Genomic DNA, 23,575 nt, shown 5'->3' on the forward strand with positions numbered 1-23,575 from the left:
CATTTAGGGGTCTGCAAAGGGGCCTCGTTTCTCGTTGGTGGGAATGAGGAGCAGCCCAGTGTGGCGGGGGCTGGGGGGGTCCCCAGGGAGGGGGGACCCTCACACACCCCAGGGTTTGGGGATGAGGGACCCCCGTCCCGCCTGCCCGTGCGGAAGGAGTAGCCCATTGGAATCTGGCAGGTTGGGAAGGGAGCACCCCACAAGCCCCTGCCCTGAGGGGACCCCATAAGTGCCTTGGCACATGGGGACCCCAGCAGTGCCTGTGGGGAAGGGGGGCCCCACAAGCCCCCTGAGCTGCGGGAAGGGGAACCCCCACCATCACGCTGGGCATGGGGAAGGGAGACCCCCATAAGGCCCCTGACCCATGGGAAGGCCCCTATATGGGGAGGGGGCACCCCACAGGCCCCCAGACCCCTGGGGAAGGAGGAGCCCACCCACGCCCTGTGTACCAGGCGAGTGGGGACCCCACAAGCCCCCTGACACTTGCGGGACCCCCATCCCTGCCCTGCATACGGGAAAGGTTAGGCCCCACAACCTCGCTCTCCGACACGCAGCGGCGTAGCCCCTTTAAGATCCGGGCGGTGGGAAGGGAGGGGCGTGGCCTCGCGTGACGTATTCCCCCCTCCTTATCGCTCCCTCTCTTCTCCCCTCCCCGCGCGGCGCCGCGACGTTGCGCCGCCGCCTGGCCCCGCCCCTCGGCGCGCGCGCCCCGCCGCCGTTGCAGCCCCGCCCCGGCCCCGCCGGGCGCGATGCCGCGGGTCTACATCGGCCGGCTCAGCTACCAGGCGCGGGAGCGGGACGTGGAGCGGTTCTTCAAGGGCTACGGCAAGATCCTGGAGGTGGATCTCAAGAACGGGTGAGCGCGGCCCGCCGCGGCCCCTCCTGCCGCCCGCGAGGCCCGGCCCGGCCCCGGGCGGCGGCCGGCAGGGGCGGGTAGGGCCCGTGGGTCCTCCGGGGGAGGAGGGGAAGAGGACGCCTGGGTCCCCCTGGGGAGGGGCACAGCGACAGGGCGCCTGGGTCTGTGTGGCAGTTGGGAGGGGGACGCCTGGGCCCCCGGGGGGGATTGGGGAGCGAGGACGCCTGTGTTTCCATGGCAACGGGGGGGGGCAGGAGGCCTGGGCCTCTGTAGCAAGGGGGGCCAGGACGCCTGGGTTTCCATGGCAACGAAGGGGGCAGGAGGCCTGGACCTCTTGGCGGGGGGGCGGGGCGCAGAAAGGTTGGGTCCCCGAGTGGTGGGGCGGGATGCCTGGGTTCCCATGGCAACGAGGGGTAGGGCGCTGGGGTCTCTGCTTCAGTTATTGAGGGGCTGGGGGGGTGTCACCTGTGTCCTGCCCCCCTCTGGCGGCGGTGTCCCCTGAGGGGCTCCCCTGTGCTCCCAGAATGAGCACCCCAGGGTGAGCCAGGCCAGAGCCCGGGGGAACATACACCACCGCCCCCCTATCCCCCCCAAAAAACCCTGTTTGGAACCCCAGCCTTTGTGGGGGGCAGAGCCCCCCCTGCTTTGCAGGCACCCTTGCAGCAGCACAGGTCTGTTCCCGGAGCGCCCGGGGTGGGGGTGTCCTGCTCTGAAAAAGCCCTGCTGAAGCCGGTTCGTACCACCACCCCTGCCTGCGTCTGCAGGGTCTGGATCCTGCTCCCCCAGGACTTGCCCAAGACCTTCAAGTGTGGATTTTTCCAAGATAAAACAAATTGCTATTTTTGGTGGTTTTTTTTTTTTTCCCACCTCCAACACTTCAAGCCTCATGAGTGTTGGTGTCTTCACTTTTTACAGGAAACCCAACTTGAAATCTTGCTTAGGAACACTGAATGGAATATGAATTTTATTGTTATTAGCTAGGAGAGCCAATTACTCCTGTCACTTTAGAAGTAGAGAAGAGGACTCTCTTGTGAAAGTTAGCCCTTGAGTATAAAAAAAACCCAGCTCATTAAGTTTAAACCCTGGTTTTACTGGTAGGTGGACATATAACAAGTTTATAAGTTGAATAAATCCATTATTAAAACAAACAAGTGTGCACGTGTCGGTGTTTTAGCCACCACAGCTTCAGGCGGTGTTGAAGATGGCCCATACCTGAAATACTTGAGTGCTCTGTTTTCCGGTCCCACTGGCTTTCCTGTCCCGTTTTTGGTTTTCCTGTTGCTGTTTAAAGCCTCCCAATTAAATATTTCTTTTTCATAGGTAGGTGTTGGAAAAAAAACACCAGCCAAACTTTCTTAGCAGGTGCAGAACTGCCAAGTTACGTGGCTGATGTTGTTAACGGACTTGTCTTCTTGCTTTTATTGACAAATATCTACCAAGGACCAGCCCAGCGATCCCAGCTCAGCATTTAGAAATCGCCTGCGGGGAGGTGGTGTGAGTGTGCTTGAGCTGCCCGAATTTTTGGCATCTTAAGTATGAACAGTAACAGGTATAGAAGGGAGGAGGGCACAGCCTGCCTGTGTCTGAAATCCAGGTGCTCTGTATGTGATACACTTTATTTCAGAGCCAAAGTCATGTTTGTAACTTTGCGTGGGGGAGACAGAGTTCAAAAGTTGCAGATAACAGAAAGAACGCAGGAAACTTAAGATAATGTAACTGAGTTGCCATTCACCTTGCTGCTTGCTGCTTCTGTAGCAGATTGCTTCAGCCGTGGGTTAGATAGAGCCCAGTCTGTATTTCTAGCATTAACTCAACAATTTTATTCCTTTTTCTGTTGTGTATTCTGAAGTTCTTTCAACAGGCTGCTGTTGGTTCGTAGCTACATTCCAGTTTGACAAAAAATTTACTCAAGCTATCAGATTTTGCATCTCTCTGCTTGGGATAGCCTTGCGCTGCGCTTTTGTGGTACTCCGTGTTCTGCTTTATTTGCCCTCTGATCCTTTCCCCACGACTTATTTGTAGTAGTGCTTAGCAAACGCTTAAAAATTACTGCACAGTGTTTGGCTTGAGAGATTATTTCAGTTTCTTCTGGAAGTTTGTGGGCTATCTGTGATGCTCAGCTGGTAGATGAGCTGCTCAGTATTTTAGCAGTTAAGCTGAAGTGCTTAAGCAAGAGGATGAAGCTGCAACGTGATACAGCGGAGCCCTAAAGCTTGGCTGAGTCTCATGTGCTGCTAATTGTAATTTAAGCTTGCAATTCAAAGGCTTAAGGCAATGTTTACCTGAGAGGATGGGAAAATATAAATCCAGTTTCTGTAGGGTTCTCCGTTCCAGGTTGCAGTTTCTAATTCTATGCTCATAGTTTTCATCTTTTTTCGTACTCAGAACTGCATTGACGAGCGGAGCTCTGCCTGGCAGTAGTATATGTACTAAGTGACCAGAAAATGGGACTTTTCAGCCTGCTGTTTTGTCTTCTAAAAGCTAGCTGTAATAACTCTAAGAGCTGCAAGCTTTCATTGATGGGGAAACCAATTTGCAATCTCGCTAGCTTAAAAAATAGTTCTGCCTGTGTATTTACCAGCCCTGCCTCGCCCTGACCAGCTTTCGAGAATTCACAGCTTCATCCTCAAAAATTCCTGCGAGGCAGAGGGATGTGGCCTCTCCAGCTGACTGGGAAACACAGATCAAAACTGAAAGCTTCAAACATCAGTTCTTTCATCTCGCTGGGTTCAAAGTCTTTATTTGCTGGCCAAAGAGAAGTGGTTTGGTTTCCTTGTACTCTCCTCACCAAAATATTTAATGCCTGTTAACTTCAATTAGAGCAATTAGTATTAAAATAATCAAACTGGTGTCACTCCGTAATGATACGCAGTACACCTACGTGATGGCACGCTGACCATGTAATGAATTGGTTTTTAATTACAGTGGCTTTGTGAATTTTTTTCTTTGCTAATGTTAGGGTGAATAAGGTGAGATTTTAATGTCTTTTGCTTTAAGGTGTTCTGTTGTGCTGGAAGACCAGAGATTCTCAGTGATGTTTGTCATTTGTGCAGAAACATAAAAGAATCACTATCAAATCTTACATTTAAGTGGTTCGAGTATTGAAATTCAAATATTTTTTTGAGGTTGTAACTTCAGTGACTCATTTAAACGAGTGTTTTGTTTCAAGCAGCCTGAAGATGCTTTTCCTGGATAATGCCCAAATGTTCCTGGCTGCAGCCTTGTCCGAGCAGGAGGACTGGCAGGCAGAGCGCTGCCTGCGTCCCTGCTTTTCCCCTTCCTGGCCACGGTGCGGGCGAGCGTACGGCTTGAGCGAGCAGCCTGCATGGACCACAAGTTAACTTTCAGGGGTGTTTTTTAGGGCTGGACACATTGTATTCTTTATTCCAAACGAAGCTGAAGCCAGGAATCAGTTTTTCACACGTTTTCTCCTCTGTGGCTGCTCATGTCGATGCCTGCTTGCCTGGACCTGGGTGGTCCAGAGACATTGGAGGAGTGATGAGGTGCAGTGGGCTCATTTTGTGCGCATCTTCCTGTATGAAGCAGCGGTGTAATACGAAATTCAGAAAGCTGCCAAACCATCAGCTTGACCTGTTGAGAGAGCGAGGTGAGAGTTGAGCGGGTCTCTTTTTGTTGGGAACCTGCAAAGCAGCTGAGTGGGCCCTGCAGCCGCAGGTTGAGCTCAGGTGGATTGCTGCCCACCTAAACTTCATGAATTTCTAGCGTGTGTTGGCAAAGGGCAGGGACAGCAACTTGGAGGTCCTTCTTGGCACATGGAAATCGTACTTTTGGGCTCCAGCACCAGCTATTCATGAGTAGTGGGGAAAAAAATGGCACGTGGGGAACGCCACAGAACTGGGCTTGGTGCAGGTCCTGGTGGGCTGGTGTGGAGAGGAAGGTGTGGAGCTGGCTGGGAGGGTCCAGCGGGTGTCAAAAACCGTGCAGGTGGGGAAGCAGCTGAGAGGAGGAGGAAGTTTCAGGTATTAAGCAATTTTAGAAAAATAACACTTTTCCTTTCAGTTTGGATTTAAAAAACAAAAAAGCCCCACCTTCTAGGAGGTCCAGTCTATTGGAACTGCTTGGGATAGGAACGTACTCCTGTAGCTTTTTCCTTTTTTCATACATGAACAGAAAATGGTGTAGCTTCACATTAGCTGAAGTAAATTGCATTGACATTTTTAGTAAGTAGTTTTATGCCACATATGAAGTAGTAACAGTAGACATTTAAAAGAAAATTTACTTGCAGTGCTGTCATATCACAGCAGGTTCAGATTGCTGTAGTTAAGGCTATGTCAGCAGTCATGGCTTTCCGTGGTGTAAAACTGCTGCTGAAGGTTTTTGATTCGTGTTTTTAGATCTTACGGTGCAATATTATACATATTTAACAGGTGGGTCAGTATTACTTTCCTTTATGAGCGATGTGAGGTATGATTTTTAGTATTCTTTAAATGCTAGTAATCTCAAGGTTTCTATGAGCTTGTTTGTCTTAATAAAATAGAAGTTTCTTCTTGTAACTTCTGCTTTTTCCTTTTCCGCCAGAGTAATATCTTATTCTAGGGCTACTTGCATTTTAGGTATTCCCAGATTAAATTCCCGTGGGAGTCTGAGTGGAGGAGCTGGTGTCTGCCTACTGGCGCTGGGCAGTGGGGCACTGCTGGAGGTGCTGTCTTGTCTGGCGTGATACGGGTGACCAGGTACCCTCCCAGGCAGCTTCTGGGTGCCTTTCTGTGAAGAACAAGTTCACTACTGTGTCTGATCCAATTCAGATGTTCCTCTCTTATTCTAGCTTCAAAAGTCTGTGCATTTATTGTCCTGAAAGCGCTGGTGCGTGCCAGGCACTTCACTTTGTAAGTAATTGCTTTGAGGGTGAGATCTCCTTTGAACGTTTGAGCTTGCTTGCTCTATTTTTGGAATTGAGGGGAAGAAAGTTGCAATTTGAATGGTTTTATAATGACTGTGATTGTTTCAGTTGTTATAAACCAATCACGCTTGTTTCTTCTGTGAAACTACATCACTTGTGTGCGAAAGCTGCCACCCGATTTGTAGTGTCTGGAGTCATTCTGAAGGATTTCGTTATCACAGGTACCGTCACGCAGCGGAGCTGTAGCTGCTGGTAGCACCATGGTTGGGGGAAGTAGGGAGAAACCTTTAAAATGAAGTGACCTAAAAGAGGAGACCAGCATTTTTGTATCTGGAGTTTGTTCTTCTAGATTATTTAAAACACTCGCACTCACAGAAAATTCCTGTGGCTTGTTAAGACCCGAGTTCAGGATTCCATGTTTGGCTGCGGCACTTGGAGAGGCTTCCAGTTGCACACAGGGAGCAGCATCCTCAGCTCTGGAGCCTGCATCTGGTCTTGGCTGGCGACTGAAGGAGAAGTTATTTCAACTGCACATAGACTCTGAACTTCGATAAACAGCACTCCGTTGCTTTTTGTCCTCTTCCCCTGACCCGATGGGATAATGAGCATCTGCACAACGTTGGTTTTTAAACAGCCGTTTAACTCTTGTCGGGTTAGCAATTGGCAGGCTCGAGTTTGCTCTGCAACAGTAAGCAAGTCACCAGCTTGTCCCTGAGCACCAGCCGTAAGAAATTGTTTAAAAACCTTGTGCTTGGTCTTTTCTGGTCTCTAGCCAACAGGGATCAGGCACTCGCAGCACCTGGCATTGACACCGACACCTGAGGCTCCCCTGAAGATTAAACTGAAAACACTGGCCTGAACTGTTCAGGCAAGCCATGGTCAGCAAGCCTTTGCCTCTATATTGTGTACTTTTTTGGCAATAGGAAACCCGTGCCAAAATGTTCAATTAAATGTTGAAATTAAGCAGTATATATTCTTTCAGTTTCCTTCCTCTTGTGCTTGGTCTGCCCGTGATTTCCAAGCCTTGAGCACGGCTACTGCCGCAGAGGTTTTCAGACAAAACTTTGTCTGCTGGTCTCCGGACCTGTACCTGGTGCTGCCCTTGCAAGGCCTCTTGGCCGCGGGTGGACTCTTCCTTGGCCCGGGAAGCTTGTTCTGGTTACTGTGGCTGCGTTTCCTGAAGTCCTTTAACAAGGTTTGGACTTGCTATGCTTTCTTAAATGCTGGGATATTGGAAACGTAGCGGGCATAAAACGCTTTCTCAGCAGTACATGGGAAGCTGCACGTATCTCAGCAAATGGAAGATCTGTCCTGTTGCATGAGCACGTTGCTTTTATGTCCACAGTCAAGAGGAAAATGAGTCTGATGAAAACAAAATCCCTTTTCCTGACCTGCCTTTGTATTTTTTTTTCTTGTTGGACCTTTATGCAGGGTGTACAGACCATTTGTGTTTGCAGAGATGAATGAATGTTTCCATTTGAAGTGTAGGAATTAAGGTAACTTCCCAATAGATCCAGGAATGGACCCAGGAATCTTTAAAAATTGGGAAAAATCCTAATCCATGGAACATATACTGCAACATCTGTCAAATGCCGTGTCAGCCTCACTGCTGTTGAACAAATTTGTTGAAAAACGCAGCGTAGCACCTTATTTAGTGGGTTTCTGTCGTGCTCATGGCCTTGAACCCTTAGGTAGCCCTCAGGAGGTTGCAGCCCATGTTCAGCGGGAGGACAGCACGCAGAGGCACGCTATTCGGCTCTGCAGAAACCCGCGGTGGGATGCGAGTTGGGTCTGAGCACAGATGTCCGAGTGATTCTGTTTTCTCTCCCTCTCTCTAGGTACGGCTTTGTTGAATTTGATGATCTGCGAGACGCAGATGATGCTGTTTATGAGCTAAATGGTAAAGATCTTTGTGGAGAGAGAGTGATTGTTGAGCACGCCAGAGGCCCACGTCGTGACAGCAGTTACGGTTCTGGACGCAGTAAGCACTAACATGCATTTGTATCCGTGACTTATTTCAAATAAAACATTTTCTGCTCATTTTCTTTAGAAAGTAATTTTAAAAGCAAATGATATGAAGTTGTGAATAGTGTTCTGTAACTGTAAATGTAACTGTTGATCTGCATATTTATTAACTTGTTTGCTGTATTAAACTATTTTAATTGATAAATTAATAAACACAATTTATTGTACCATTTTTATTATTATCATGTCGTTTAACTATTTGAATGGTTTATGTGCAATGTGATGTTGAACATAGATTTAACAAAGACCTCAATGTTTTAATTGAAAGAGTCCTTTGAGGCTAAGATGACTGCCCGTTCCATTTGCTGACCTTGGGTACCTTTCCATGAGTGCCTCTTTGACCTTTGTGGCCCTTGGCTGACCAAAAAAGGAAGCCATGTGACGACCGCAACCTTTTCCCATTAGACCTGGGTGGTGAGGATCCCAAGGGTTAGAGAGAGATGAGATTAATCTGAAATAGGTGCCTGAAAAGCTTTATTCATGTCAGATATTCAGAAAGCCTTTAAGCAATGTAAGTAACATTAGTAAATTGGCTTAATTCCGTTTCTTCTTTCAAACTGTTTTAAAAATAACTTTAAACTTAATTGCATGTTAATTGTAGCGTGATTATAATAATGTGCATTGTTTTAATTATGTACTTGTAGTAAATTTTTTTTAATGCTTTGGGTCTTTAAGATTTTATACGGGGGGATTGAATTGAGACTGGCGGGTGGGTGAGTTTTTAATGGATTTGCGAACGTACGGGGCAGAACAGTTTTCGTCCGGGATGTAGAGCGAGCGCTCCGTTTCCCTAGTTGAAGTACTGCTGTCTGCTTGTCACCTCCTAAAGGTGGATATGGTTATAGAAGAAGCGGAAGAGATAAGTACGGTCCTCCAACCCGTACAGAATACAGATTGATTGTGGAAAATTTGTCAAGCCGCTGCAGTTGGCAGGATCTGAAGGTATGAGGCCCCTTTCTTTACCCTCTCTCTATTAAAGAGCACAAAGGGTAAAAAAGTTAGCTTCTGTTTCACCAAGGAAAAATGGTATACGCCTGTGTTCTTGACTCCGACTTGTTAATAAATCTGTGTGCTCGTGTACATACAAGTAGATTTCAGAAGTAATACGCACATGAAGTCAGTATGGAAGTTTTATATGGAAATCATCAATGCGACATTGGGAGTTGCACCTGCAGACTGGTGTCACTGGACAGTGGCAGGATAACTTTTTTTCCTTAACACAGACCAACATCACATGCAGATTTGTTTTATCTCTAAGCCCTGTCAAAATAGACTTGAATCACGCCAGTGGTAGGATCCGCTAGAGATGGGGGAGTTTTCCCTTATCACTTTGGATTTTACTCATCAACTTGTAAGGTGCTAGAGCTATTTGGAAACAATAGCATCGTTCTTGCACAGTCTCTGTTAAGAATGTCCACACCATGTAAAGCTGTTTTAAAGAGAATTTCAGGGAAAGGATGCTTCCAGAATAAGCAACCATGCAAAGCCTCTGCCAAAAGCTAGTGTTTTCTTAAGTCTGAAGGAATGGAAGGTGATTCTCGGCAGTGGAAGTGCTGGGTAACACTGTGTAACCCACAGTACCTCCAAGGACGCTGGAGGTGAAGTGTTGACTCGTGATGATCTGTGTGGTGGGTGGGGGAGCAGAATTTCAGTAGTAGGTGCAAAGAGGTAGTGTTTCCTTAGCAAACTTAGCAGCAATGGTTAAACACACCTGTTCTTACAGGAACACTTTCTTTTATGGTTCTCTTTTAAGGATGTGTAAAATTTGTTCTAAACAAACTTTGACTTAGTAGAAACTGATCTGTAATTGAATATGCAACACTAGTTCAGGTGCGTACTCAGATTCTTCAAATGTCTTTTGTTGTTAATGCTTCACACCATCAATAGCTTGTCTGTGCTTCCGGTATTAAAAATTGTAAGTAGAGCATGGCATGATTAATCCTTTACTGGATGCATTGCTTTTTTTGAATAGCTTTCCTTGCAGTGTACCTCAGATGGGAGTAGCTGGGTTGGAAGCAGACTGAAGCGGAGCTCTGTGCCCCGTTGCCATTGCAGCAAAATCCACAGCGGCTGGAAGATGGCCCTGTCTGATGGCTTGCTCAGAGGAGGGCAGAGTGGCCCTCCCTGATAAACAGAGGTGTTTAGTAATTGAAACAGAGATGCCAGGAAGCATGAAGTGGGAAAATGACTTGATTTTTACTTGTGGGGAGGTTTTTCCAGCAGAATGAGATATGTTACCTAGGTGGAGGATGAAGGGAAGTCTGCTTGTCTGCAGCTTCTTGCCTCTTGGTGTTCAACCTTTACGTTTATCACCTTTCCCAAGTTACCTTTAAAAACATGATTTAGAGAGCAAGCGTTTTATTTCTTTAACCGCTTTTGCAATGTGCAACTTTTCATAGTCCAGAGCATATTTGATGTTAGACTTGAGATGGGAGACCTTAAATTATCGTTTGGCTCAGAACTACTGACACCACCTTGGCTCTGATCACACAAACTCTGTGAAATCATAGCGGTGTTACTTGGCTTGCTCAGGAACCGTGGCGTTAACACTGCAAATACTGTGTGGTTAAAACCCTTGCTGACATCCGTGTGAGCAGAAGAGGCTAAGGGAGCATCGTTGCAGAAATGGACAGGGTCAGCCCGGAAGCCTGGCTCTGGATTCGAGGCGATGGTTATTCTGTCCTCTTCCTCTAGGATTATATGCGTCAGGCAGGGGAAGTGACATATGCAGATGCACACAAAGGAAGGAAAAATGAAGGTGTGATTGAGTTCAAATCCTATTCTGACATGAAAAGAGCTCTTGAAAAGCTGGATGGGACAGAAGTAAATGGCAGAAAGATTAGATTAGTGGAAGACAGACCTGGATCGAGACGGCGCCGCTCTTACTCCAGAAGCCGAAGCCATTCGAGGTATGTCTCTTTATAATGTAGCTCAGGCTGAGTCTAGCTGCAGTTACATCTGTGTACAGCAGGTTGCAAAACACCTTGGAAGTGTTCAGAGTACTCAGTCAATGTAGTTTTTGAGGCTGTATTAGTTACCTGCAAGTAACCGAGGGAAATGAGGCCTCTGTTCGGAGGTGTCTTCCTTGGTGAATGTGTGTATCTGCCAGCTAAAAACCTGGCAGTGTCCTGCTCTTCTTCCCCAACTCCATCAAGCCCCTAGTCCTGGCTGTCTTGCAGGAGAAGGCTGCGTGGTAGGTGGAGCTGTGCATACAGAGTGAAACAGAAGGTGCTGTTAACACTTCGGCTCTGAACGTTGTGTTCTGCTAGAAGCACCAGAACGACCAGTTCTGTCTCAGCTTGGAAACCCCCATCCCTTCCCTGTTCCTTAGAGATTTTCTGCTTTCATTGTATGATCAAAAAAAACCCAAAACACTTCAGCATGCAACACCAAATATTTTCTCCCTTCCATTTGGGGGTAGAACTTGTCACAAGAAGACTCAGGCAAACTTTTACCATTGATAGAACAGCTTGCTTATGGAAGCAGAGCCTGAACCAAAGCTTTATCCCAGTGTCTGACTGTATTCAACCTCCGAGTTGACTGGGAAATTCATTCTCGCTTCCTTATCTTAAATAAGGTTGCATATTTTCTTCCAGATCAGGAACTCTGCTCAGTTCCAGACATGGCAGCAGGGGATGAGCAGCGGGGAGGAGGGATACTCACTTTGTAACTTTATTGTGTAATGCTCTCACCGTTCGGCTGCTTGAAAGGTGCTTTAATCCCACGAGTTTTCACCCACGGGGGACCAGGGCATCACAAGCTCTCCGTGGGTGTATGCTAACATTAACCTGATTGATTTTGTTCCAGGTCTCGCTCTCGAAGCAGACATTCTCATAAGAGCAGGAGCCGCAGTGCCAGTAGCAGTCGCTCCAAGAGTAGATCAAGATCCAGGTATGTCCTTGTGGTGGAAGAAATGGGGCCTACCCACTTAGATGAGAAGCATCATCCTAAATTTGCAGTAGGCGCACTGTTTGTTTTTCTTTTCCCTCCCCTGTTAAGCACAATATTTAAGTGCCAGTCAAATCCAAGATGCACTGAAGCGGAGCTGTCTGTTGCCTTTGCGGTTTCAGGTCTGTGTCCCGTTCCAGAAGCAAGAGCCGTAGTCGAAGCAAGAGCCGTAGCAGAGGCCAAAAAGAGAAAAGCAGGACTCCAAGTAAAGAGGATAAAAGTAGGAGCCGCAGCAGGAGTGCAGAGAAATCCCGAAACAAAGCTAAAGATAAATCTGAGGGCAGTCTCCATAACAGTGATGAGAAAGCAAAGAGCAGGAGTCTCAGCAAGGAAAAGAGCAGGAGCAGGAGTGGGAGTAAGGGCAGGGGAGAGACGAGGGAGAGCATGAGGAGTAGGAGCAAGGAGAAGAGTAGAAGCAAAGACAGGGAGAAGAGTATTAGCAAGGCTAGGAACAGGAGCAAGAGCAGAGATGACAGTAGGAGCAGGAGCCACAGTGAGGATAAAAGGAAAAGTAGGAAGAGAAGCAGGGATGAAAGCAGAAGTAGAAGCAGGAGCTGCAGCAAGAGTGAGAAAAGCAAGAAGCGCAGCAAGAGAGACAGCAAACCAAGTAGCAAGAAGAAAAGGAAGGACAGCCATGAGCGGTCCAGGTCAGCCTCCAAAGACAAGGAGCATCTAAAATCAGATTCTGACAAAAAGGAGGCAAAAAGTGAGGGTGAGGATGCAGCTGCAGGTCGGGCGTCTCGCTCTAGGTCTAGGTCAATTTCCAAATCAAAACCAAATGTCAAATCAGATTCTCATTCCAGGTCTAAATCTGTTTCAAAGCCTAGGTCCCGGTCCAAGTCTAGATCTAGGTCTGCTTCTAGGTCACGCTCTCGATCGCGGTCGAGGTCTCGCTCCAGATCCTAACCTTGCTGCAACCACACTTGAAGCAGTTGGAAAAGTCTTTTGTACATGTTCAGTAGTTGTAGCACAAGTGATTGAAGTAGAAAACCTGTCGATGCTGTATATTTTTAACAACCCTGATGGTACGTCTGTCATTGTTAGCTGCAGTGCTCCCTCCCTGCAATGCTCTCTGGCGCAAGGCTGTTCAGCTCATTTTCTGTCCTATAGCAAGGTTCTCTTTAAATGTAACTCTTCCTAGAGCACCAAACTGCCCTGTTTTCCAGGAGGAGCCTTGCGGAGAGCAAGCACTGCACCGTGGTGGCTTTGTGAGATTGCAATGATGACTGATAGGTAGGTATGATGGCTTCAGCAGTCTTTGCCCTTGAATTGATGCCCTTTGATGTATGCCATTTAGTGGAAGTGCTAAGTCTTAAGTTTCATACTACTTTTGTTTCATATTTTTTTGACTTACAAAGTTGTGAATAGCACAGTCAAAAGGAAAAAAAAAATAGGTACTTGCAGTAATCCATAGGGAAAAGAAGTATAGGTCCATATTCTAGTATTGTGACAATATCCTTGTTTTATATTAAATTTTTTTATTTTATTTTTCCCTGTCTTGCAAAGTACAGTGATTCCTGTTTCCATGAAATTTGAATAAAGACTATTTTTGCTTGATGACATTTGGTGGTGGTTACATGAAGTTGTGTTGTGATTGTCACTGTTTTCTGTCAATTGGTTGAATTTGCAGAGGAGTTACTCGCAGAGAACGGGTTCTTGGTTTAGAAAGCCACTTAATACTAAATGTAGACACAACACTCGAATACAATCCAGTTAAAGTAACTCACTTCTCTTGAAATATTTATTGTGTTGTTTGGAGCCTTAACATTGCAATAAGGAGAAGAATAGAGGAAAAGGAACCAGCAGCAGTGACGAAGGTGGCACGCCTCTTTTCCACTCTCTGTCTAAATGAAACGTAGTGAGCTTCGGCTCTGGAACACAAAGAAGAAAATCTTTCACCCAGTTAACTCACTCAACTCAAGTCAACGGAAATCATTTTGTCCCACAATATTTTACGCCTTGTACAGCTGATGCTGGAGGTGAGTGTGGCTGGCACGGAAAGCGTGCTTTTCTGCTCTTTGCTTTATTCTGTAGGTCATCAGTTCCATTGTTTCCTCTTTCACGCCACTGGCCTTTCTTAACGGGGCCCTCGGGAAATGAAGGGGAAAGAAGTGTGATGCTTTGACAGGTGTTTTTCTAGTCTAGCACGCTCAGCAGGAGAACACAAGGCTGCCCCCGCTGTGTACTGCTGGTTCTTTGATTTCACGATCCTGATGGTGCATTTGGGATTTCAGTTGTGAGGCATGACTTTCTAAATGGGAAGGCGTTGGTCTGACCCAGGTGGGATGAGGATGTTGCAGACTTTGACAGCATGAACCAGCTTTTGCTCTGGGCACTGCGCGGCAGCCAGTGTTTGTCTTAATGTCCCCCAAAAATGCGGGGGAATTGTAGCCTGGGCATTTCCAGTCATGGCTGAAGGTTCAGTTTGTGTATGGCCGTTTCCTGGAAGGGAGCCGCTGCACCAAAACCCTATCTGCTCTGAATCCACGGTGTGATGGGCTCTGCCGTCCAACAGAAATTCCCTAGCAGTCGCTTTCCCAGTCCAGCTTCTCTAGTTTCACCCAGAGCAACTTGAAGTTGAGACTGGAACCTCAGCTTGTCTCTTCTCAGCATATTTTCCAGGAGTTTTTCCTCCTAACAAAACACCTGTACTTGAAGGGAACTTTTATAAAAGAAAGGGAAAAAAAAAAAAAGTGCAGGACATGCCCCTGAGATGCTCTGGGCTTTCAAACACTGAGAGTGGTGGGGGCTGCTCTGCTGGGGTGTCCCTGGATCCCAGGGGATGTAGGCAGGAGGGAAGGCAAGTTCCAGCAGGAGTTTTGTGGATATTTCTGAATAATATCCTGATTTCAGACTTGGGCCAGTAGCAAATAGCTCAACCTGAATTTTCTACAAGCTCTTCTCTTGCATGGGTGGCTTTGAATGAAGAGCTGACATCCCCGGCATGCTGCTCTGCTGAAAAATAAAAGGTAAAATATATTTTGTGAGTTCTTACTTGGTCTGGGGAAGAAAAAAAAGTTAGTTATGGCTTAATCACAAGCTTTTCTTCAGCAAAATTCAAACTGTGAACAATACTTAGGACAGCAGTTCTCACAGCTCACTTCAGAGGTGCAAGTAATTCTGTACAATTTGATCATTTCAGACTTGCACTATTAAAAAGACGAAAGGGCGATAGATCGTAAGAGTTGCTTTCAATGCAAAAACATTCCTGTGGAGTTGGAGAGGTCAGAGCCTGGTGACTGGCTCAGACTTTACCAAATGTCATATTACTGCAGCAGCATGAGAGAGCTCTGTGGAAGTGATATTTAATTTTCTTTAGAGGGAAAAGCCTTTTTCAGCTATATACATTTAGGGCTTTAACATCTTAGGCTTTCATAATAACATTTCTAATCCCTTTTGCTGCTTAATCTTAGTACAGAAGCAAACCAGGCTAGGCAAGATGTTAGCTAATAGGGGATAATCAGCTGAAAATGCCTTTAAAAAATCTGCAAGTGATAAAGTCTAGGCTAAGACTTTTTCAAGTGACTCTGGCTTTTGCTGCCTGGCTGCCAGGGCTGCTCCTAAGGAAGTGAGCGTGGTTTTAGTGAGCCCTTTGGGAGAAACGCTTCTCCCCTACGTACCTGAAGACAGGCCTTTGGAGATGGAGGTACGTGGAAAACCTTTGTCTAAGAAGTAAATTTTGATTGTGTGCACTAAGGAATGTCCCCTGCAATGAGAAAAGCAAAAATCCTTCGAGGCTGCGTGCATGAGTGGTGCTGACGGTCCGGGGCCGGCAGCCGCCCTGCGAGGGGTTTCATTGTTAGTGTGGGCTTTTGATATCAATAATTGTGAGTTCCCTGCTTTTGTTCCTGCCATTTTCAAAGCAGGTTATTGATTGTTGCAAACAAATTATCGAGGGGTAGAAAAAACAAGTTTTCATTAAAAAAAAATATATATATATATTTGAGAGTTGGGCAGCCTGAGGTCAGTGCCTGTCTGCCCAAGTCTCCGCTTGTGTATCAGGAGGAGCTTAACAAAATCACTTGAGTGTTTAAAGATGCACCTAAAGCACGCATTTGGGAGCACTGTTCTGGATTTCAGTGAGAATTTGCTCACCTATCAAAGCCAGGCTTTTCTGCAAAGCCCAGGGTCGCTTACCTGCACTCCAGGCTCCTGCTACCTGAACGAACCTTGCTCCGAGGCCGCGACCCAGCTGGATTGGTGTTGAACACGAGCAACCCCAGCGAAGGGCTGGGACTCTTCCCTCGCTTGACACGGAGCCTGTGCTTAAGCACTTGCTGCAGTTCGGCTCTGCACCATCCTGGGCTTTGGTTTACCCCCACATGCGCCCAGATCTAAGAGGGCGCGGCAGAGATTTTTGGGGGTTTTTTTTGTTTGGTGGGGGTTTCTTTCGTGGTTTTTTTTTTTGGTTTTTTTTTTTGGTTTTTTTTTCCATTTTGGGCTGGCTTGAGATTGCCACATCTCCAGCTGCTCACATGAAGTTACAAACAAAGCCAGGAACTGGCCGTGCCACTGCACGCATGTGATGCAGCTACAGCTCGTGCTGGGTGCTTGCTCAGAAAGGATGTGGTAGGAGCACCGAGGGGAGCGTGACTTCCTGAAGAGGAGACTTCACCAGCTGCAACCATCAGGAAGGTGAAAAATTAAACCCTTGCCCCAGCTCTGGCCCTTCCTTGGGCATCGCATACCCCAGTGCCTTCCCGCAGGAAGGTCCCAGCGCTGGCATCAGGACTGGCAAGTGCTGGGGTCAGGGCTGACCCCCACGCGTCCTGCTCGGGGGGGACCTGGTGATGCTCCCGTGGGGTGGATGTGGCAGGGAGGCAGCACCTGTCTCAAAATGCACAGAGCTGCTGAGCAAAGCGAGCTCCAACGCGCTCGCGCTGCTCCCTCTGCACGCCTCAGCTGGGGCTTTCTTCCTCTGCCGTAAAGAACGCAGCCTTTAGCGACACGATCTTTAAAGCAGGATTTAGAATATGAAAGAGGTTGCTCCTCTGTTTACAGAAGGTGTAGAACTTTCTAGTTTAAAACAAACAAACAAAAAAAAGGCGTTATTTCCTTCACCTCCAGCCTCTGTGGGGTGGGCAATTCCAGCTGCCATGGATTCCCTGCAGCCTCCTTGTCCCCTGTTCCCTGGTCTGGCTGGGGGCTGCGTGGGAACAGGCTCCTCCAAGGGAGCAGCTGTGGTCCCCATCACAGCCCAGTGTCCCCAGCTGGAGGTTGAGATGATGGTGGTTATTGCCTTCAGCCTCTCTGCCTGCAGATGGCTCTGTGGGCTGGCCTGGGGGGTCCTCAAACCTCTCCTGGTCCCTGTGTTCCCATCTTGGCTGTGATCCAGCATCTCTGCATCTTTTCCAGGACTGATAACCCCCTCAAAATATCCCCACAGGCTGTTAAAGGCTGAGCTGCTCTGGATCTCATCCTGAGAGCGCGGCATGGCACCCACCACCCCTCCGTTGCCAACCCACCAGCGCGTTTGCCCCTTTCCTGCCCTGAGAGCGCTGCTTCAGGCAAAGCCCTCCAGCGCTGCGAGGTGTCAAGCCCAGGGGATGGCACATCCAGTCACTGTCCCCAAATCCCCAACGAGCAGCATTTTGAAATGGCAAAACAGCAGTGCTGAAAATAAAAAGCCTTTTTCCCCTCCACCCCCAGCTGAGGGGACGCTGCTGTTCATGCAGAGCTGGCCCCTGCGGGAGAAATCGGCCGCTACAATCCAGGTGAGAGGAGCTCCTTTCCCAAGCATTTTGGGTGCCTTATGCTGAATTCTCATCCAAATGTGGCAGCTCCAAAAGGTGGTATCTGGCACAGCGGTGCTGGAAGGGAGCACAAAGTGAGTCTCTTACTTTTTTTTTTTTCTCTCTCTTTTTCTGCTTTCCTAATTCAGCGCTTGCTCAATGTTTTTTCCAAGAGAAAACGGAAGCTATTTGAGGTATGTCTGGAAAGCAGGAAAAAAATAGGAACACAGACATTTCCATGTCACCAATTCCTTTTGCTGCGTGGTCCCGGCTGCCTCGGATGTGAAGCCTCTGCCTGCTGCCTGCGCAGAGCGTGCCTCAGTTTCCCCACCTGTGGGATGGAAATAATGGCTCAGGACTGTCTGCTTTCGGGTGGTGGGCGTCACAGATGTGTGGGTTTTGCATCCAAACCTTTGGCTCGTGTGGCTCATCAGTGCCTTTCCCAGCTGGGAGCTGCTGCATTCATGGTGCTGCACAACGCACTCGTGAAACTGCAGGGACTTCACTGGCAGCAGGTGTGCATCCAATGCAATAATGGCTGGAGAGGACTCAGTGGAATGACTGCAATAATTCTGCATTATTTCTGAACAATATCTCTGTTTGAATAATTAAATACAAGAGAAGCCAGCTTTAGGATGGAGATACCTACCCAGAAGTATCCTAAAATCTGATTTAGGGTTGGGAGCCCCATCTCACAGGGGAAAGGCACTGTAGGCGAGCTCTGAGGAAGGAAAGCAGAAATTCGTGGGCAGAGAGGAGGTTCTGTCCTGAAATGATCAGTCAAAGCAGTGAGATAAAAGGGTGAGAAGCCTCAAAACAGGGATCTCTCAACAAAACTTACATTACTGCAATTAAAACCAAAATACAAGTCTAAATAAACATTAGTTATTTGCAAACCGTTGGCTTCTCACCATCCCTGTGAAGCCAGTGCTCACACACCGTCGGAGCGTCTGCGGAACGCAGGTGTCCGCTGGAGCTGGCTGACACCAACGAGGTGAGAAATGTATTTGTTTTCTGCCGAATTCTAAAGATGGGTATTTTATGTGCTTCACTTGAGGGATGAAGAATATTATGATGTGTACTTCAAATGAGCCATGGCAAATCTCATTTATTATTTTCCCGAAATCCCATTCCATTTAAGTTGTCACAGCTTGGGGCCCGCTTGCGCTCCTTCCTCGCTTACCATAGCAAAAAAAACCCCAAAGCCTCGTTAAAAAACCCTACCACCCCTTCTTTTATTGTTTCGAAATTCAAATACAAAGGAAAATAACATTCTAAGATGAGAAGAAAAACAAGTTTAACAAATGCAGAGAAGAGGGGAAAATATTTTATGTTAATCATCGGCGAGGGAGGCAGCGTGACGGAGCGGCCACCGCGGTCACGATCCGCTGGATACTGGTGGTAATAGCGATTTCCATCTCCGATTCCCGTTCTCCGTGAACGTCCCTTAGCGCCCCACGGCCGCGCCCAGGCTCCGTCCCCGGCCGGCTCACGGAGAGCAGCACCGGGACCCACACCTGCCAGTGGTCCCGTCCCAGTGCCAGCCCTGTCCCAGTTCATTCCCGCCCAGTACCTGCCTGTCCCAGTGCCAGCCCTGTTGCAGCACCCAGTCCCATCCCAGTGCCAGCCCACCCCAGTGCCATCCCAGTGCCTCCCCGTCCCAGTGCCCAGTCCCGTCTCAGTTCATCCCCGTCCCAGTGATCCCCAGTTACGTCCCCACCCAGGCTCCCCGTCCCGCCCTGCCCGCGGCGCCGCCTCAGCCGCGGCCGCGGCCGGGACCGGCGGGGAGCGGGCCCGCTGCGCATGCGCTCCGCGCTCCCGCGGGGCGGCCCGGGCACGAACTGTTACCGGAGTTCAAGAGCAAAGGACCCGGTAGGGGCGAGGGGGACCGGGCGGCCGGGCCGCGGTGAGTGCGGCTGGCGGGGGGAGCGGCGGCAGCGCGGGAAGCCGCCGGCCGCCATCTTGTGGCGGGGGGCGGCGGGGCCGAGACGCGTTCGGGCCGCTTCGCCGTGCCCCGGCCCGGCCCCGGCGTTTGAGGGGGAAGTGGCGCCTCTGGGGTGGGGGGCAGCCCCGCGTCCCGGCACGGCTCGGTCCCCGGCGGGGACGGGCCCCTCCGTGGGGGTCTCCTCCCCTCTGGGTGCCGAGGAAAACCCCTCAGGGCTTCCCTCCGCCTCGGTTGGGCAGAGCGTATTTTAAAGCACGCTAAAGGGGAAAGTCCACTGTAAAGCTCGGCTAAGGACGCGTTCAGAAGACGAGTTGAAGTTGTTCACAGGCTACGGTGCAAAATTATGAAATATTTACAGTTTCTGGGGTGGGGTTTTTTGCCCGTTTCTAATGGGTCCACAATGGGGGTTGTCCAGCCCCGGTCCCAGCTGCGGCGGACACTTCTTGGGAGTGTGAAAACTCAAAAAATATTTTAAAAATATATAAATACGGTGCAATAGAAAGAGATCTTGGAGACTTACTCGAGACCAAAAAGATTTAAATTTGAAAAGAGATTTTTACCTGAGGGGAAAAAACCATCATCAAACAGAAAGCCTAAAACTAATGATACCAGGGTTTTATGAACAGAGGGAACGCAGGTGACAGATAAATAGCGGGATAAATATAGTACTTCAAAAGTACTGATCACTGCTCCGGGTAAAGATCAGTACGGGACAATCTTAGTGATGTTTGGTGTTCAGAAGAAAGGGATTAGGACAATTTGGTTGACGCTTGGTGCCACAAGGAATGGGATTAGATTTTTAATATGAAATCGCTTGCTTGCTTCATTAAAATATCACCCAGATAAGTTTAAAAGAGAAACAAAACCGTACGCATGTTGATCTGCAATTGGGATTAAGGGATAAAGAGCTTTGGTCTTTTATGCCAAATTGCATAAGACCTCTCTGGTTTGTGTGTTATTATATAATAAAAGAGAAGTAAAAGCAGAGAAAATGGGTACTTGATGCTGCAAACTCTTCTTACCACGCAGCAATTAACAACATCCCGACGTGGTCTCGTTAGCATCAATGTTTTGCTTCCCTGCTCTTCCTTGTCCCATCTATTTAATTATATATTTTTAAGGGTGGCGATGGTCTTTTCCTCAGTGAGTATTTCTACTTGGCAATGTAAGATATGTATTAATAATTAGTAAGAGTCCCCAGGGTAATGCACTGGATTGTAGTCTTATAAAGTAATTACAGATGCAATTAAAACGGAGGACATTTTTGCCCTCTGTGCTCTAGTTTTGATCTAAAATTGATTGCTCCTTACATTGCAAATAATCCCATTAAGGCTGAATGTGTGCGAAATAACTTGTAATTCATTGTAAGTACAGAGGTGGAAATGGAGCCCGAATTTGAGCTGCCAAGTACAACTACTGAGCAGATTGTGCAGGGCCAGTTCCGTTTTCCTTGGCTAGAGTTAATTTATCTTGCCCTTGTGATTTTTAGTGCCGTAATAAGTAAGTTGCAGGAGGGTGAGTGGCTACAAACAGATGTGCTCTGCGAATGATTCCTGACCGACTGACTTCTCACGGCCCAAGGGTGTGTTTTCTTTGCCTCAACCACGCTGTTTGTCTGCACTTTTTACCAGCAATTCTTTATTTACTGTCATGTTAAGGCAGGAATGTGGATCTTTAGACTGATTATTACAAGTAGCACCTAGAATTTATTTAAAATAGCACCTGCAATTTTACTTTATAATGGTTGGCTTAAAATTGTGATTTTTTTATCTGCAGAAGAAGGTCTGTCTCTGCCGTATCTCTTCTATCTTCATGCAAAGCTTTTAGTCTAAACACTTCTAGGTGTGATGATATATTCCATTGGCTGGAGGGATGGGAATTTGAGGGTAAAGCCTCTTTATAGCCCCCTTGTCCTTTTCTGTATGAACGCTGGTGTTTTTGAGAGGTGAGAAGCGCAGAAGGCTGGGAGGTGGGTAATGAGCTCGGATTGTCCCAGGGTGGTGACAGAGACAAGGGTGAAGATGTGGAGTCTCATCCGGACCTTTATAGTCTTCTTACGGAATTTGTTAGGCGGTTCCTGAGTTGCAACATCAGTTCTTCTTCCCTAGACAAACACTGTTCTCTCTCTCCCATAATCTGTAATTTTTAATCTATTTCAGCCTTTTCTCAAGCCCTCCAGCAGTGTGTTGTCTTGAGGTAGAGGAGAGGGGGGATGGTAGTGGGTTGAAAAATTAGATCATAGACTGGGGGGGAAATGACCAAATATTTACTTGTTAATGAAGGCTGGCAGCTGAAAGTTCCAACACGTGGAATCAATTAGCAGTTGAAGCAGAGATCTGACCAAGCGCAGTCCTTCCTAATTAGTAGCACTAACTGTGCTCCGCAGGTGAGGTATGCGTGCAGATGTGCTTTGCTAAATTTGGCAGATTATTTTCCAGAGGATGGTTCAGCTTATTCTCCAAATACTGTACCTCCAAGGAATGGATGTTTTGTTACTAGGTTTAGCATCTTTTGGCTCATCTCCTGGTTTTGTGGGTTTTTGGTGGGTTTTTTTTTTTTTTTTAATTTCTGATTTAATCCAGCTAAATGATGAGGTGAAAGCATGGTAGATCTGAGCCAACAGACGTAGAAGCTGTATTCATGAACCACACAGGATTTGTTTTGATAAACCTATTCATGCTGTAGCTTTTAAACCAAACCAAATACGTGATGTAAGCAGGAAACCTGAACATAAGCGGCAGCAGAGTTCATTTTTGACTGATGTGAGGCAGACCAGAGCTTCCTTGTGCGCTGCTGTTTGGCTGGTACCAGAGCAGTGCAGAGCTGGGGTCCTGTCAGCACATCAGGCCGTCCAAGGCACGGAAATAGTCACTGCTGTTGTAAGTCATGCAGCTTGTCTGTCTCTTTGCAGTGGGACTGGTGGAGACAGGACGTTTGGGAAGGCTTGCAGGGATGTGCCGTGTCTTCCAACCTGCATCAGAATGGCTTTTCAGATAGTACATGGCGGCTCTTCCTGTATTCCTCCTGCTCCATGTCTTTTTCTTTTTTTTTTTTTTTCTCTTTGCTTGTAGTTTGTTGGGTTGTTATTTGGGTTTTTTTTTGACTGCTTCCTCATATTTGGTCTCCATGATGCTACTTTATGGTGTCCCCAGAAGCTGGAATGTGAGCGGTGAGAATGCTGGAGCAGGGAGAAAATAGCTGCAGTGAATTTACAGGGTGAGCTACAGTAGTTTCAGCCTTCACTTCCCTTCTTAATGGTAAACTCACGTGCCCTTGTTGTGGCTCTGAGGAACTGCTTTCTCCCCTGTGCCGTGTTTGCAGGGTGTCTTTATGGCTAGAGAGGGATGGCAGCGTGGTGCAGGACCCAGGAGCCTGAGCTCTGTCCTGTCCGCTCCTGTGCGTGGGCACCTGGGCTGTGCCACCCCGTTGGTGCTGGAGGTACGTCTGCTGTTTTGTTTTTTTTTTTTTATTTAAGAGTTAGCTGGAGATTTGGGTTATAACTTTTCAAGGTGAAAAGCTGGATGATGTAGTCGAAGTAGAGAAAGCGTGGGGTTCTGGGCACTTGCACAGATGCTCTCAGTGATGCTCCGAAGTGCACACAGAATCCTTTAGGAAGTTAAATAGGACCAAGCATATTAAGTGCATTGTTGGATCAGTAACAGCAACATTGCTCACAAAATGTGCTTGTTTTCTTCCCCTGCTCACCTTTCCTGTCTGTGCTATCAATCCATCTGCACTTGCTGAAACTTCTGATTGGAAAGGAGGGATGGAAAACGGTGTATGTGCAAGCTGTGCTTTTCTTCATGTTATAAAATCATAGAATCACAGAATGGTTTGGGTTGGAAGGGACCCTCAAGGGCCACCCACTCCAACCCCCCTGCAAGGAGCAGGGACATCTCCAACCACATCAGGTTGCTCAGAGCCCCATCCAACCTGGCCTGGAATGTTTCCAGGGATGGGGCATCCATCACCTCTCTGGGCAACCTGGGCCAGTGTCCCACCACCCTCTTTCCTGGTATACAATCTGAATCTGCCTCCCTCTATTTTAAAACCATTACCCCTCGTCCTATTGCAACAGGTCCTGCTGAAGAGTTTCTTATCTGAAAAAGTACTTCTCTCAGTTCTTGTTTAATAAGTTCCTTGACTAAACACTTTGCTTTTCAGACTGAGATGATTTTCTAAGAAGATTCATTTTTTTGACCTAACCT

The 23,575-nt window shown here is 47.7% G+C and overlaps 2 protein-coding genes across 3 annotated transcripts in view; both read left to right on the plus strand.

Annotated features, from left to right (window-relative positions):
* The first annotated feature begins 708 nt into the window (after positions 1-708).
* Positions 709-13,252, plus strand: SRSF4 (serine and arginine rich splicing factor 4). 2 transcript variants are annotated; one of them, XM_086764993.1, is made up of 6 exons: positions 709-856; positions 7,556-7,698; positions 8,572-8,684; positions 10,437-10,651; positions 11,550-11,633; positions 11,813-13,252. In XM_086764993.1, exons 1-6 carry the CDS (start codon positions 750-752, stop codon positions 12,594-12,596), a joined length of 1,446 nt encoding a protein of 481 aa, XP_086621119.1. In that variant the 5' UTR covers positions 709-749; the 3' UTR covers positions 12,597-13,252. The 2 variants fall into 2 exon arrangements, with proteins under 2 accessions (XP_086621119.1, XP_086621120.1); XM_086764994.1 differs by lacking the exons at positions 709-856; positions 7,556-7,698 and adding an exon at positions 8,052-8,253.
* A 3,534-nt stretch (positions 13,253-16,786) lies between these two features.
* Positions 16,787-23,575, plus strand: part of LOC104476860 (lethal(3)malignant brain tumor-like protein 4) — a 59,136-nt gene continuing 52,347 nt past the window's right edge. Inside the window, exons 1-3 of the mRNA XM_086764829.1 lie at positions 16,787-16,958; positions 17,340-17,404; positions 19,299-19,328. Of these exons, the coding sequence (XP_086620955.1) occupies positions 16,787-16,958; positions 17,340-17,404; positions 19,299-19,328 (267 nt within the window). The remainder of the gene's footprint in view (positions 16,959-17,339; positions 17,405-19,298; positions 19,329-23,575) is intronic.

The sequence above is a fragment of the Chlamydotis macqueenii genome, chromosome 22, assembly GCF_036417535.1.
Source record: "Chlamydotis macqueenii isolate bChlMac1 chromosome 22, bChlMac1.mat, whole genome shotgun sequence".
NCBI classification, from domain to species: Eukaryota; Metazoa; Chordata; class Aves; order Otidiformes; family Otididae; genus Chlamydotis; species Chlamydotis macqueenii.

Coding starts and splice junctions, on each gene's coding strand:
- SRSF4 (XM_086764993.1), top strand. CDS start 750: ATGCCGCGGGTCTACATCGGCCGGCTCAGCTACCAGGCGCGGGAGCGG. Junction 7,699..8,571: donor CAGTTACGGTTCTGGACGCA/GTAAGCACTAAC, acceptor CACCTCCTAAAG/GTGGATATGGTTATAGAAGA. Junction 11,634..11,812: donor AAGAGTAGATCAAGATCCAG/GTATGTCCTTGT, acceptor TTGCGGTTTCAG/GTCTGTGTCCCGTTCCAGAA.